This window comes from Rhinoderma darwinii, chromosome 4 (assembly GCF_050947455.1).
Source record: "Rhinoderma darwinii isolate aRhiDar2 chromosome 4, aRhiDar2.hap1, whole genome shotgun sequence".
In the NCBI taxonomy this organism is placed as follows: domain Eukaryota; kingdom Metazoa; phylum Chordata; class Amphibia; order Anura; family Rhinodermatidae; genus Rhinoderma; species Rhinoderma darwinii.
In genome coordinates, this window is record NC_134690.1 from 183,835,927 (window position 1) to 183,851,742 (window position 15,816).

Below are 15,816 nucleotides of genomic sequence, written 5' to 3' on the forward strand. Positions count from 1 at the left end.
GGTACGCAAGCAGTGCCCATCAAGCCAATCCAACTTGTGGGAGGGCCTTCTGGAAGCATGGAGTGAAATTTCTCCAGATTACCTCAGCAAATTAACAGATAGAATGCCAAAGGTTTGCAATGCTGTAATTGCTGCAAATGGAGCATTCTTTGACGAAAGCAAAGTTTGAAGGAGAAAATTATAATTTGAAATAAAAATCATTATTTCTAACCTTGTCAATGTCTTGACTATATTTTCTAGTCATTTTGCAACTCATTTGATAAATATAAGTGTGAGTTTTCATGGAAAACACAAAATTGTCTGGGTGACCCCAAACTTTTGATCGGTAGTGTGTGTGTGTGTATATATATATATATATATATATATATATATATATATATATATATACATACATACAGTCAATGTGTTTGGTGCAAACTTTCAAATTTGTTTCTATTAAAAATTATTTTAACTTTTTGAGATACAGCTGCTTTGTATTCTGTATACAGAGCAGCTTTATCGTTCGCTGAATCCTGTACCCAACTGTCCCACGGACCTGAGAGGGTTCAGTGTCAGCAGATCCTAAGTGTGATCTATCACATCTAAGTTATGAATTTAAATGTGATAAATAACAGATGTATCCTTGCCCGCTTTCACTGAACCAGTCAGGTCCACGGACCTGACGAGTACATGATTCAGCAAACGATGCAGCTGCTCTGTATACAGAATACAGAGCAGCTGTATCTCAAAAATGAAAACATTTTTTTTAATAAAAAATAATTTGAAAGTTGCACCAAACACACTGACTGATATTTTTAGTAAAAAAATAAAAACACATCACTTTCAAAGGTTTATATAGCCTTTAAGGCTTCAAAATTATAGGGGTTGTTTGTTCCAGGACCCCCGCTATTAGCCAAAGTAGAGATCTACTTCAAAAAGTGGGTTGGATGACTGGGCTTCTGTGTGCATTACATATATGGGCCATTGATTTCAATGGCACCCTGTAATGCTTCCTTTTACCTGCAGGTGAAAAGAGAACTCGCTGCTTCCTGCGGCTATAAAAGCTGATCTTGATGGACCTGGCAGTGAGACCTCCAGCAATCAGCTCATGGTTGAAGGACCTGCTCTGTGGCAATGGGCTGTACAAACTCTTTACCTGTTGGATGCTGTGCTAAGGAATAAATCATTTAATTTCCACACTTTACCTATATTTTCTGATTCGTGCTTCATACAGAAATGAATATCAAGTTTATTTGGTGTCACTTGCTCAGTACCTTCAATTAGACTTGGGTCCAACTGGTTATATCATGTTAAAGTATTGCTCAACATAGAACAAACAATATGATTAATGACCCAAGCCTGGGGTACAAATGCAGTTGTAAAGGAAAGAATGCCAAGAAACACAGCACAATATGTTCATTTTATATCTGATTATATTAAATGTCCCTTCTCTGATATCCAAAGGCATCCTAAAAATGTCTTTATAGAACTTTCAACATTTGTCACCACTAGAAGAAATCCAAGGCTTAGACCTGTGAACATGCTGTGAAAATTGCAGTAGCTGAGCTTTTACTATTCTACATATACAACTGGAAGGTACCAATATTTGGGTTATACACTGCAATGCTTCACAGACCACCCAAAGTTATTACTCTTGTAAGCTCAAGCAAATGTTAAATATAAGCATGGACAGCCACAAATATATGTAGTTATTTGCCCTCTTCCAGCTATTGTGTACCTTTCAATGATGAGGCTGCTACATTACTCCAAGGTAAAGTTGAGCGAATTTCCCAAAATTTGTTCTGGGGCCGATTCTATTGAATTGGCTAACCAATTAGATTCTGTCTGAATCGAATTGGCCACGAATCGCAAAGTGCCTTAATTTTCCTGTCAGACTCTCTGATGACTTCTATGACTGTATCCAAGTTGGATAAAGTCCTAGAAGGCATGGAAGAGTCAAACAGGGCAAATGAATCACTTGACATTCCACCCCTAAATGTAAATAGCATGCTCACCTCTACTAGTGTTCCAGGACGATTCGTCCCTGTTGGCCTCCTTAGCTGTCGTTGTCTTGTCCCATGTGACAACTGCAGTCTGTGATTGGTTGCATCGGTCACATGGGACAAAACAACATCATTTCAGGAGGCCGGCAGGGATACGTCGCTCTGGGAGACCAGGTGAGTATGTTATTATTTATTTCCTCTTCCTTTTTGTAATCTGTAAAATGGTGGCTGATGGCCACCATTTTATTGATTTGTGTGCGGTGAACCCCAAAAGTTTCATATTTTTTCGAATCCAAAACTTCTGGGAAATTCAAGCAGAATTCGATTAGTTTACAATCGATTCACTCATCTTTACACCCAGGCTTTACACAATTGATGAAATCTATTATGATTCAATGAAGCTATAGCAATTACATTTTATATACATGCATATAGCTGCATACAACAACAATATAGATGGTGGTAAAATTATCTTAATTATAAAAGCAATATAACTGCAAATAATATAACAATTTCTAGCTGTAATATTCTCTCACATTAAAAAATAAAACATGTTCTAAACTAGATTATATTTAATTCATGGAATTTAACATAATTGAAGACATCTGCTGATATATTCATTAAGCAGGCACAGTAAAATGTTCACAGCGAAAATGCTGCTAAAGAAACTTTGGAATTTGTCTTCTTATTTAATGCAGAGCAAATAAAATGACCAGCTTCCATCACTTTGTAAAGATCAACCCCCTGGAAACAAAAATAAATCAACTGTTTAGTAATTTTATATATACAGACAGAAAGCAGTACCAAAATATCAGTCACAGTTTGGACATTTGTCAGATTTAGTTAATAGATTTAGGAGATTTTGCCATTTATAACTGTTACTATAACTCAATAGGTTTAACTAGAGTTTAATGGAAAACCACAGAAAACACGAAATCATTTTATTTATTCTTACTAAATTCTAGCAAATTTATCTTTTCCAATTTTAGGTTGACGTGCTTCTTGGATGCATTGTTTTTGTGGGTCTGTTAGTTATTTCTTTTGGAACCAATTTTGAGTAAACATGTTTTAGTGAATATTAATTTATATTTTAATCAAAATATTATAGATTTATTTGTATTGTGTAATCGCTGTGGCATAAAATGAAATGTCATAAAATCCTAAAATGTTTAAATCTTATAATGGGATTTTTATTAATTATCAATGTTTTTATATAATCATGTACTTGCAACAGGCATCATAAACAGACCTTGAAGGACTCTGGGCTGCCTACTCATATAAGGTATGAGTTCGGACATCCCTGTGAGAAAATCAAAGGAATATCTCTACTTTTCTTTTCCCCTTGTATGCCATATTCAGCTTTGATAGTAGAATACCAGGAGTAAAGTGACGGAGATCAGAGGTTTTCTGATCTCCGTTAGTAAGAGCAGGACAGCGGCTGTGTATTATAGCCACTATCCTGCTCCTGGTCATGTCAGATGAGAGCGCCATAATAGTATGACGCAGGTCCAGTGGATCAATGGAACCTGCAGTGGTTCCGAACTCAATTTCATCAAGGTTTATTGGAGGACAAACCCATTTGAGGATTGCTTGCTGCTGGGGTTTATAAATCTCTTATGTAGGCTCACAAACAATCTATCAGTTCTTGCTGATAATATAGTGTGTGTGTGTGCAGTGAAAACAACTAAAAGTGAACGTGCACTTGAAATGAAAAGCTGGACAATGGGCCTTTAAAATAATTACCTCTGATGGACCAAAGCAAGGGTGTAACATACCATACAGGCAGCCCATGCAGCTGCTAAGGTGCCAATGAAGGGAAAGGATCAATTACAGATTGGTCACGTCCCCATGATATCCTGCGCAGGAATGTAGTATCCACAGTTGATACAATGTTAATAATTGAGGGAATGGAAATGTATTTGAGCCATGGAAATGGGAATGGGGTACAAGGATCTCCAGTTCCAAGTGGTTTGGAGTGAAATGGTGAAAACCAGAACCTAAAAGGGGACTAATTTGAATATTTGCTATGGGGTCCTCCATCTTCTATTTATCTCAGTGAGCCATAATGCTCCATTTCGACAGCGATTATACAAACAACCCCCCCCCCCCCAAAAAAAAAAAACAATAAAACAGTGTCATCCTGAAGTATTATTTGTAGACAAAGTTTGGAGTTTGATTGAACACGCAGCCAAATTAACCTCCATAAAGGCACATAAGACTCAACAAACCTACAAATTAAGTGCATTAGTATAAAAAGTATATTCTATATTTCTTTTCCTATCCTGTTTTTTTCCAGAGAACATTTAGTTTAGTTTAATATATTCTAAATAGCATGTCTATTCTTTTATGCGGAAAAGAGCTCACAGTATGAAATAATGACTTTTGTGAAATGATTCAAACTAACTGTCAAAGTTCAAACTCAGTTACTTTTTAGAATAATATGTGACATGCAAAGAATCAGTTATAAATAAAATGTGCATAGAAAATGTAAGACCTTCTTACTCTTAATGGGCACACGGGCACAAGAGAGCTATTGAATGTGTATGTGGTATACAGTGCTAAGCAACTGACGTAATGTGCATTGTCTTGAGAATAAAAGCTGCAACTATTTAATGACCGCAGAGCATGTGTTGTGACCAGCAGCTCATAATATTGGTGTTATGACCAGGGACCATAAGGTATAGTGGAGAAGATAGAAGGACAATATTTGCTTTCTACACATTAACAGCTTGAGAGAGAGAGCTACAATTATAATGGCAAAACAAATACATAAATTGGTCAGATGAGTGTTCAACAGAATGGCCATGTCACTGTCAGTGAGAATCATCAAATATACTCTAGGATGTAGATTTTATATAGTACAGAAACACTTAGATACCAGACATAATCAGGCATGAACAAGGCACTTTGGGATTTAAAACAATTTCCATTTAAATTGTCCTGAACATAAAGTACAGATCTGAGTTTTCTGGAACAATACACATTTGGATTACACATTGTGAGACTGACTGCCTGAAATTATAATCACCAAAGAAACAGCCCTGGGAGAAAGGGGTCAAAAACAGACTTACTATGGCTTCATTTAATCAGTTTACTTTACTACTTCTCCTTTTTCTTCTTATTATTTGCAATTTTGACTCATGATGACTATCATACAAATAGCGTTTGTAAAATATGTCCTCTCATTTGTGTGAGTTCAAATTAATGTTTTGTCATATTTATGATATATGTGATGGTATATATTAAGGTTAATTCTGATCATTCTTAAAAAAATTACAAATCAATGGATCCAGTATGCATTGACCTAGCTGCAGATGATGATGTCATTACTGCAGATGATGATGTCATTACATGGGACATGCTTTCATAGCATGCCCCAGGTATTCTGGTGCCACTCCACTATTCCTAGAATTCTCCTGCATACCTGATCATCACGTGTATCCCTATACCTCAGCAGTGTCTGGCATCTTCTGACAATATGACACACCTTGTCATGAAAGTATTTAAAATATTTTCAGGTCTCTAACTATGTCTTTACCCTACTAAAAGTAGCACAGTGCTCAAACCTCAAACCAATTGAAGATCTGTGGAGTAAAGTTATTAAAGAGAATCTGTCATCAGTTGTAAGGCCTCAAAACTGCTGACAGCATTATATGGGGAGGGTAAGGGCACAGTAACCATATGAGTTGTCTCGGTCATGCAAGTTGCATGACCAAGAAATCTATGTTTAATTCCCCCAGTGCCCCAGTTGTAAGTGTCACTCTCTGCTCTGGGTGATGGCTCTAGCATCCAATTAGTAGACCGCTAGAGCCGTCATTAAAGGGAATGTGTTGCCAGAAAAACATGTTTGTTTTTTTTTAATTAAACATTTAGTGTGTAGGTGATTAAACATTGTTCAAATTTTTTTTATTTTTTTCACGAGTCAGGAAATATTATAAATTAATTGTAATTTATAATATTTCCCATTGCTGGTCACTAGATGGAGCTATTCCCAAAATTGCAGCATTGCAAAATTGGGTAAAAAGCCCTCGCTCTAGTGAGCTCTCAGCATCCCCCCCTCCTTTATCCTGGCTAGTGCCGGGAGAAACGAGGGGTTTGAACGGTCTAACCTCCTACACTGTGTGTCGCCATTTTTTGAGCTAACACACAGTGTAGTAGGTTTACATACAGTAGTAAACGTACACAAACACAAACATACATAGAAATCTCTTACCTGCTCCTGCCGCCGCGGCTCCCTCCGGCCCGTCCGCTCCGTCTGCTGCCGCTGGTCCAAGTGCACAAGTCCGGAAGCCGCGACCGGAAGTAGTAATCTTACTGTCCGGCCGCGACTTCCGGTCCACAGGAAAATGGCGCCGGACGGCGCGCATTTCAAATTGGACTGTGTGGGAGCGGCGCATGCGCAGTTCCCACACAGACGGCGTACATGTTAGTGGATGGAACGGGCCCCGTTCGCAGTCCCTATGGGACTGTGGCTGCCGTATTCCATGTCTGTATGTGTCGTTAATCGACACATACAGAAATGGAAAAAAAAATGGCAGCCCCCATAGGGAAGAAAAAGTGTAAAAATAAGAAAAAGTAAAACACAAACACACAAATAAATATAAACGTTTTTAATAAAGCACTAACATCTTTAACATATTAAAAAAAAAATTGTGATGACACTGTTCCTTTAAGAGCAGAGGGAAGGGCTGGCTGCGTTCTATACTAGAATCCAGGAGAACTTGCAGATCAATGCAATGAATATACACAACAATTTAGAGAAAATATTACCGTATGGATACCAAGGCCATTTAGCATATATAACACATCTTCTGTGGCAACATTCCCTGTTGCACCATTTGCATAAGGGCACCCACCAAGACCAGCAACTGCGCAGTCGACGACATTGACCCCCATCTACAAAGAAAATAAAGATTTTTTTTTATCAAATCACATTTTCAGAAAAAGGGACATTTTGAAAAATATTTTGGGTTAAAGAGGCTCAGTCACCAGTTTATAACTGCCATATCTCCTACCTAATCTAATAGCTGCTTTAATGCAGATAACTACTGTGTTTTGTTTTTTTAGAAAAACTTTTATTTTTGACCAAGTTATGAACATTTTTAGATTTATGCAAATTTGTTTTTAATGCCCAACTGGGCATTTCTTTACTTTTCACCAAGTGGGCGTTGTAAAGAAAAGTGTATGACGCTGACCAATAAGCATCATACAGTTCTCTTCATTCCACTTTCCTTTACAACGGCCACTTCGTGAAAAGTAAAAAAAAAAACGCCCAGTTGGGCATTAAGAACAATTTTGCATAAATCTTAAAATGTTCAAAACTTGGTCAAAAATAAACGTTTTAAAAAAAACAACAAAAAACTGTAATTATCTACATGAAAGCGCCTATTAGATTAGGTAGGAGAAAGGGCAGTTATAAACTGGTGACAGAGCCTCTTTAATTATATAAAATGAAATGATAAAATATTTAGTATTCAAACAAACACAAAATGAAGCAGCACTTCAATAAATGTACTGTATAGAAGATGGGTGCCAACAATTAAGACCTTGTTCCATGTCCAAGTCCCACAAATCGAAAAGAAATTGCAAAAGAACTTAAATTACAGCAGTGATTTATTCATCCATCATGCAATGCATCAGCCGTATTACAGGTACTTTTTCAATCAAAATAATGCTGCAGGTGGAATCTATCTATCTATCTATCTATCTATCTATCTATCTATCTATCTATCTATCTATCTATCTATCTATCTATCTATCTATCTATCTATCATCTATCTAGAAAATGGTGACAGCACTCTGCAAACACTAATGTCACCTAAGCCACTAAATATAAATAAATATGCATTACTGCTAAATCTACTTACAATAGGGAGGTTCTTAGTGCACATTTTGATCAAATTGTGTGAGCCCACCTGCTACGACAAGGCGACCTCTATGAGGTGGGAACCTACTCTGCACATACAGCCAGAACTGGGACCAAACCTACATATTCTTGGGGTTGGTAGAAACCAGCATTAAACTAATTAAAATCACCCAGGGCAGAATGGAAGGAGTGCAAGAACAAATAATGGAGGCAGTCACTAACCCTACATATATGGATCCCATAAACAACACAAAAGTTGGAACAGCACATTCCAACAAAATGAAACAAAACGTGTATACAGGTGCAAGAACGCCTGTGACTGCAAATTTATACAGCACACAAGAAAATGGCGACAGCACTCTGCGAACACTAAGGCCACCTAAGCCACTAAATATAAATAAATATGCATTACTTCTAAATCTACTTACAAATAGGGAGGTTCTTAGTGCACATTTTGATCAAATTGTGTGAGCCCATCTGCCCTGACAAGGCAACCTCTATGAGGTGGGAAAATACACTGCACATACACCCAGAACTGGGACCTAACCTACATATTCTTGGGGTTGGTAGAAACCAGCATTAAACTAATTAAAATCACCCAGGGCAGAATGGGAGGAGTGCAAGATAAAAAAAAATGGAGGCAGTCACTAACCACACATATATGAATCACATAAACAACACAAAAGTTGGAACAGCACATTCCAACAAAATGAAACAAAACATGTATACAAGTGCAAGAACACCTGTGTCTGCAAATTTATACAGCACACAAGAAAATGGCGACAGCACTCTGCGAACACTAATGCCACCTTATCTATCTATCTATCTATCTATCTATCTATCTATCTATCTATCTATCTATCTATCTATCTATCTATCTATCTATCTATCTATCTATCTATCTATCTATCTATCTATCTATCTATCTACTCTATCTACCTACCCTTCTATCAAAAAATGATAGTTATATTATACAAAGGTGAACATACATTTAATTGTCCAATATGAAACATGTGCCAATATCTGTGTTTTAATATACAATACACATGTAATGAAATTAATAAAACCCTTAATAATCAATGAGTGAACATTATTATCATCATCATCTTATTGTGACATTTAATTTATGGAATGGTATTAGATTTATTCAAGCAGCTGAACTACATTTTTCAATAAAGAAAAACATTAGGAGACTAATAACAGAGTGGAAAAATATGAATAACATTTTTACCAAATATTTGTAAATGTATACCATACTAAAGATAGTATGAAGAAAACACAAAATTATAGGGAAGTGATAACGCTGAGAATGGAAATGAGATGATGCACCTATATAAGCAGAAATATGTTATCTTGCTACTTTACCTAAACATTACAGGGACGGGAAAATATGTTTCTCAAGTTCCAACATTGCCCTCTAGCTGCTAGAAACTGAAACTACAGTAAAATATGTGCACATTTCCACTTACAAATTTAACCTTCTAACACTTCTTTCTACTAAATAATACTTTAACATACATAGTGTTAAACCATAGTAACCATATAGTAACTGAGAACTCTGGCAAATAATATACTGTATATTCTAAGCAATAAGACTTCGGATTGTAATTATAGGTGTCAATAAATGTTTTATTGTAAAATACCAGAAAATACCATTCATGATCTCTGCTATTTCCCATTGATGGAAGATTAATTGGCCACATTTCTAATAAAATATTAATGACAGTATTCATACATAGCAAACAAGCTTATTTATGATACTACTGATAACAGTACCAGTGACATCCCACTGAAGTGCCTGCACCTCATAGTTGAAGACTGAAGCTTTAAATCGAGTTACAGTTATATGTAAGGTAGAGATATGTGTACATATGAGTATATGTGAATTTTAAAATTTAGTAGAAGGAATACAATTTGAGCAGATCACTTAGACATGTGCTGTACTTTTTTTTTTAAACAAGAATGATCTATAAAAAAAACAAAAACAAAACGACTGTACATTAAAGAGTAACTAAACTTTCCACAAATTTCTGACATGTCATAGTGACATGTCAGAAGTTTTGATCGGTGCAGGTCAGAGTACGGAGACCCCACCAATCATTAGAACGAAGCGGCAGAAGCGCTCAGCTGAGCACTGAGCTGCTTGGTTTCTGATTGGCTTTTCTCAGAAAGCCGATGTAGCGGTGTACGGGCTCAATAGAAAGTCAATGGCTCCGTACACAGCTACATCAGCTTTTTCTAAAAAAGCCAATCAGAAAATAAGCGGCTCAGCGCTCACCAAGCGCTTTAGCCGCTTCATTCTATTGATCGGTGGGTGTCTCAGTGATCGGACCCCACCGATTAAAACTTCTGACGTGTCAATATGACGTCAGAAGTTTGTTGAACGTTTAGTTACACTATAAGAATTGTTAACTTATTTGTTTCTTAAAGGCATCTTTAAAGTGGGACCTATAATGAAGTGTCTCTTTAAAGTCATCAAGACACCCCTTTAAAGTGAGACAACAACTTTAAGACATCAAAATGCAAGTAGTAAATGGAGTAAGAATAAAGGTTCCTCACTGCACATAAGATGTCACTTTTCTAGATAAGATATAAAGTGTAGTGGCATTGATAAGTAGTCAGATGAAATAATTATACAATAAATAATGAATGTTACCTGTATCGCTGTAAGAATATTAGCCAGAGCTTGTCCATAAGTGTCATGACAGTGCACAGCCAGGGCATGAACTGGAATCTCTTTCATCACAGCTTCCAGCATTTTTCTGATACTGCCTGGTGTTCCAACTCCAATGGTGTCCCCAAGGGAAATCTCGTAACAACCCATACTGTAAAGCCTTTTAGATACCTGAGTAAAACATCACATTATATTATAATTATATTATATTATAAAATAATTTAAGCAACGACAAAGATCAAATAGTACAAATAGAAGATAGTATTAAAATAGTATAATATTTATATCAGTTGTTTAAGATAAAAGCATCACAAATGTCTCTCTTTAAATTACGGGGTGTTACTTATGAAACAGAAAAATATTTAGAACACTCCAGTCAAAAATAAAAAAAATCAGCCTGCAGATTGTGTTTACGGGTGTCGCCATCTTCATCTTGACTCTGAAAACTTGCTGCAGCGTGATATCACACAACAAAGGCCATTGAAAAGTTTCTTGACACTGTGTATTTAATGCGCTAAAAGTCAAGATTAAGATGGCTGCATCTGTATATGCTCCTTACTTTTACATTGTATAGTCTTAATGCTTCCTGTTATTTGCTGTTATTACATATTTTCTACATTGAAACATCATGTGGCTGTTATCTTCATGACTCCACGACAATTGAGTGAGCCGCATGTTAACCCCTTAACGCATTGTCACGTACATGTATGTGAGAAGCCTTAAAGGAAAGTATGGAGTGCGCTCACTGGCTGAGCGCGCTCCATACTTATCGGGTGTCGGCGGTGTAATACAGCTGAAAATCTATTATTTCAACCAAATATGTAACTGTCAATTAGTCCTATACATTGGCTGCACATTGGCTGTTGGTGGGCTTTCTCTAACACGCACCCCCTTCAAATCGTTTTAACATAATAGGGCAATTTTAAAAGGAAAACAAATTTTAAAAAATGTGCAATATATATTTCTTACATTTTAATTACTTTATTGTTTTCAGACTTACTAGCGGACTTGACCATGCTTGATGGCTCATTTAATACATTGGAATACTAATGTATTACAAATGTGCTCTGCTAATCAGCATAACGCTGATAGGCATCCTAATAGGCCATGCCTGAGGTGTTCTAAAATGGCAGACCTGGCAGCTATTGTTAGGCCCCTGGCTGCTATAGAAACCCATAAACATGGCATTATGGGTGGGGCAGTGAGGTGACAGAAGGAGCCCCCAGCCACTGTTTGACCTCTTAGAGGCTGCGTTCGCTATTGACAGTGGCATCTAAGGGAATTAATGGCCATGATCCGAGTTATCTCCGATCCCAGTCAATGCATCAGAATGTCAGCTGTAATATACAGCTGACACATGCTGCTGATGCCACGGGCTCAGGTTCTGAGCCTGCACCATCACAGGTCCCTATATTTAATTTAATTTAATTTTTTTAACTCATGATAGTGACTAATATTGGCCATTAAAAGCCTACAGATCTATGGATGTTTATATTTTTTAGTGTATGTCAAGGTTTTTAATGATTATGCAACAGTGGTTTTGACGGTAGTGAAGCCTTAAGAAATTATTTTAAGACATGACACTCCTGAAGTTCACACTATTATTCACACAAATTATAGATTAAAGCATATATACTAAAATATCAATTCTAACACATAATAAACACGTTGGGGTAGATCTACCAATGTGCCTGTGCCTGGAATGTGTTGCCCCAGTTTGGTGCATTTCATTTTAGAACTAATATTTGCACCTCAATAGACAATGTAAAAAAAAAAAGATCCAACAAAGAGGCAGGGCTTAGCAAGAAAAGAGGTGTGGCTTAAAAGGGAATAGAATTGCGGCAAATTGTGCCAAAGATCTGGTACAAAATTTGGTCGTAAAATAAGCCAAATCAAAGGGAATAAGGAAGAGAAAAGTGTCTAGCAAGTCCAGCTAGATGCATCAAATTTATCCTATATTGTGCACCACTGTCATCAATTTGGTGCATCTTCTGATTGCTTTGTCTAAGTTTACACTGTATAAAAATTGCACAGCTTAGTAAATCTGTGCTAATATACCGTAGGTTGATAACTAGTAAATAAATTCAAAACTATGACTAAAATTGTCAAATGGAGTGATCAAATATTTATATATGTCAAATAAATATAATTGTACATTATGAAGTTGCAGCACTAATGTACATTAAAAAAAAATTATAAATCAGTTGATCAGGCCAGCACAATGAATCCTTATTGTTTCCTTATTATTTCATTCAATATGTCCATGTATTTCCAAGTGATTGCAGATAAATTTAGTCCATGGAATAATTCATAAATGAAGTTAATACTCAGTGTAATTTATCAATTAAATCCATCAATATTCACATTCATCAGTATGAACATAACTGTTTATCCCGCTAGTCATCAATGGGATTAATCAATGTCGTAGTCCACTTGTAAAATATCACTATATTTGTTTACTTACATACAAGTTACCAGTACCAGGCTGATTTTATGTATACATTTAAATGCCACAGTTGTTGTGTATATTTTCCAGCTTTCTTCAATAGTGTTACCCCTGCTAAATGTTCTTATTCCAGTACAATCTAAAGGCGGCATTTTTGAATTTTCTTTTATGTAATTGATCAATTTGTACATTTGATGATACGTAGTTAGACACATTTTAGAGTTCACTGCCCATTTTAGAAGTGCAGCACATTAGAGATTTGAAACAAATAATATTAATTCATTAATTTGTTACATTTTGGTCCCGGAAGGATATTTAGCAAAGATAAAAAGTTATGGCTCTCAGAATATGGCAACACAAAATAATTTTATTTTTTTAAACAGATAGTTTTTTCTTTGTAAACATCTTATAACATTAAAACATTTGTATAGAAATTTGGTATCACCGTAATCATATTGACCAGCAGAATAAAGTTGCATTGTCATTCGTACCGCACGGTGAAAGACGTAAAATCAAAACTAAAAATACAATGGAGGAATCACAGTTTTTCCCAATTTCACCCCACAAATATTTGTTTTTCAGTTTCCCTATTACATTGTATAGTACTTTTAATAGTGCCCATATAAACTATAACTCCTCCCACAAAAAATAAGCCTTCACACCGCTCCATTGACAGAAAAATAAAAAGGTTTTGGCTCTTAGAAGGTGGGGAGTGAAAAACTTAAACTAAAAAAATGAAAACCGGCTGTGGCGCCAAGGGGTTAATATATTGGAATCAGATAAGGTAGAGAAAGCCCTTAGAAGGACAAAAATTAGTTATTATAATAAAGCTAATTAGATAGATAGACCATTGGCCAGATTACTTTAGAGAGTAGAAAATAATAACAGGGTTTATAAGATTAGTACAGATTCTAGTACAGTCACTTCAAATCCACATAAAATGTATAGAGCATTTCAATGGTATTATTAAAAGTGGTATAGTGCCCAGATGTAATTAAACTAGAGAGCATTTCTATTATTTAGAAAGAGTTGGTCTTCCTAGAGTGAAAGCAGACATTCTTACTGGGTTGAATAAAGAGATCAATGATATAGAAATATTAGAAGTAATAAAAAAGTTAAAAATAGGTAAAGCACCAGGGCCAAATGATAAAGAGGTATTATGTCCTTTCTTGAGTAAGCCATATAATCATAAAATAAAAGGTGGCCAGATGTCCAAAGAATTTTTAGAAGCAAATATTACAATGCTGGGAAAGATCATATGGCAGTGAAAAATGTTAGATCTATATTTTTGTTAAATGTAGATTTGAAGATTTTTACTGCAATGTTTGGCAAATAAATTTAATATTTTCAAAAGTTCATTGATAGGTGGAGACCAAATGAGATTTATACTCCAGTGATTAATAATAGAAAATTGCCATCAACAATAGTAGCACTAGAGATGGAAAAGGCTTTTGATCATATAAGTTGTCTCTTTATGTTTTCGGTGTTAGAAAGAATTTGGACTAAAAGAGGATTTTGTAAACACAATAGCATTTTTATATTCCAAGCCAAAAGCTAAATTAAAGTCACCATTCTACTATGGGGAAACAAATCTATTGAGATAAGAGAGAATTTATCATGTTTTTTTTTTATTCGTTTTTGTATGTCTAATATTTTTGCTGTCGTTTTTTGTTCTCTTATTTTTTTCTTGTGTGTGTTATTGAAAATAAAATCATTAAATATAAACCTAGTTAACAGATATTTTCACAGAGTTGAAGTACTCTAAATGTATTGGTGTCAGTGGACCTTATGTATCAAAAATGTATTTTAAAAAAATGGTCTTGTTGCCAATGGAAATCAGATTCAACCAATTTTTTTTCTTCCAGGGCAATTTAGAAAATCTAAGCAGGACTCTGGTTGATATAGACAGATCCTTCACCTCTCCGCACTAGTTTTGATACATAAAGCCAAATGTGTTCCCGACATCATCATGGTAAATAATGTAATAGAAAACTTAACATACAAATTACAAAAAAAAGCAAAACTACTGTATGACAGTTACAACTCTAAAGAATCAGTCCATGATCGCTTGCACCAGCAGGAATTCAATATTTACTACTGATTTATAAACCTGCTAGTAAGCGCTATGATTCTTTCTGAAGATATTTACTTAATTACGAGTATTTTTTCCTTGGAAATGTAGTAAAACATAAAAAAAAACAATATCAATTTGGTATCACCGTAATCGTAATGATTCACAGAATAAGGTTAACATGCCGTTTTTACCGCATGGTGAATACCGTTAAAACAAAACCCCCCAAAATATTGGGGAATCACAAAGATTTTTTTTTCCAGTTTTCCAATACATTATATGGTAGAATAAATGGTGTCGTGAAAAACTACGACTCGTCTATCAAAAAATAAGCCCTCTTGCGGCTTTATAGATGAAAAAATAAAAAAGTTATGGCTTTTAATAGGTGGGGAGGAAAAAAATTTACAAATGAATATCCGAAAACTGGCTGCAGAAGGAAAGGCTTAAAAGTTATACTACAGGTGTGGAAAAGAAGATTCTATGATAAAATGCATCTTACCTCAGCTACTTTATGAGCGTCAATGTTTCCTTCATAAGGGCAGCCTATTACACAAGACACATATCTGTAAAAACAAGAATTTTCTCATGTCAACAAAGAAAAAAGTATAAAAGATAAAATTATTTTCTTATTACTACTAATAGCAATATTTATGGAATTTACAATAGTAGACTGGAAACATGGAAAAAGCATTTCCGTTGGGGTCCAAAAAATGTGTATGTAAGGGATTGTATGACATACTGCAGATTGGCACCATTAATAGTGTTTGTATATGGAGG

General features: G+C 35.5%; 1 protein-coding gene across 5 annotated transcripts in view; it reads right to left on the minus strand.

The window, feature by feature from the left end:
* Positions 1 to 1,380: 1,380 nt before the first annotated feature.
* HMGCLL1 (3-hydroxy-3-methylglutaryl-CoA lyase like 1) overlaps positions 1,381 to 15,816 on the minus strand; it is a 132,481-nt gene continuing 118,045 nt past the window's right edge. For all 5 annotated transcript variants that reach the window (XM_075864136.1, XM_075864135.1, XM_075864139.1 and 2 more), the window contains 4 exons: positions 15,539 to 15,602; positions 10,505 to 10,693; positions 6,753 to 6,878; positions 1,381 to 2,726 (listed from right to left, as the gene is read on the minus strand). In XM_075864136.1, coding sequence (XP_075720251.1) covers positions 2,625 to 2,726; positions 6,753 to 6,878; positions 10,505 to 10,693; positions 15,539 to 15,602 — 481 coding nt within the window. In that variant the 3' untranslated portion in view covers positions 1,381 to 2,624. The remainder of the gene's footprint in view (positions 2,727 to 6,752; positions 6,879 to 10,504; positions 10,694 to 15,538; positions 15,603 to 15,816) is intronic.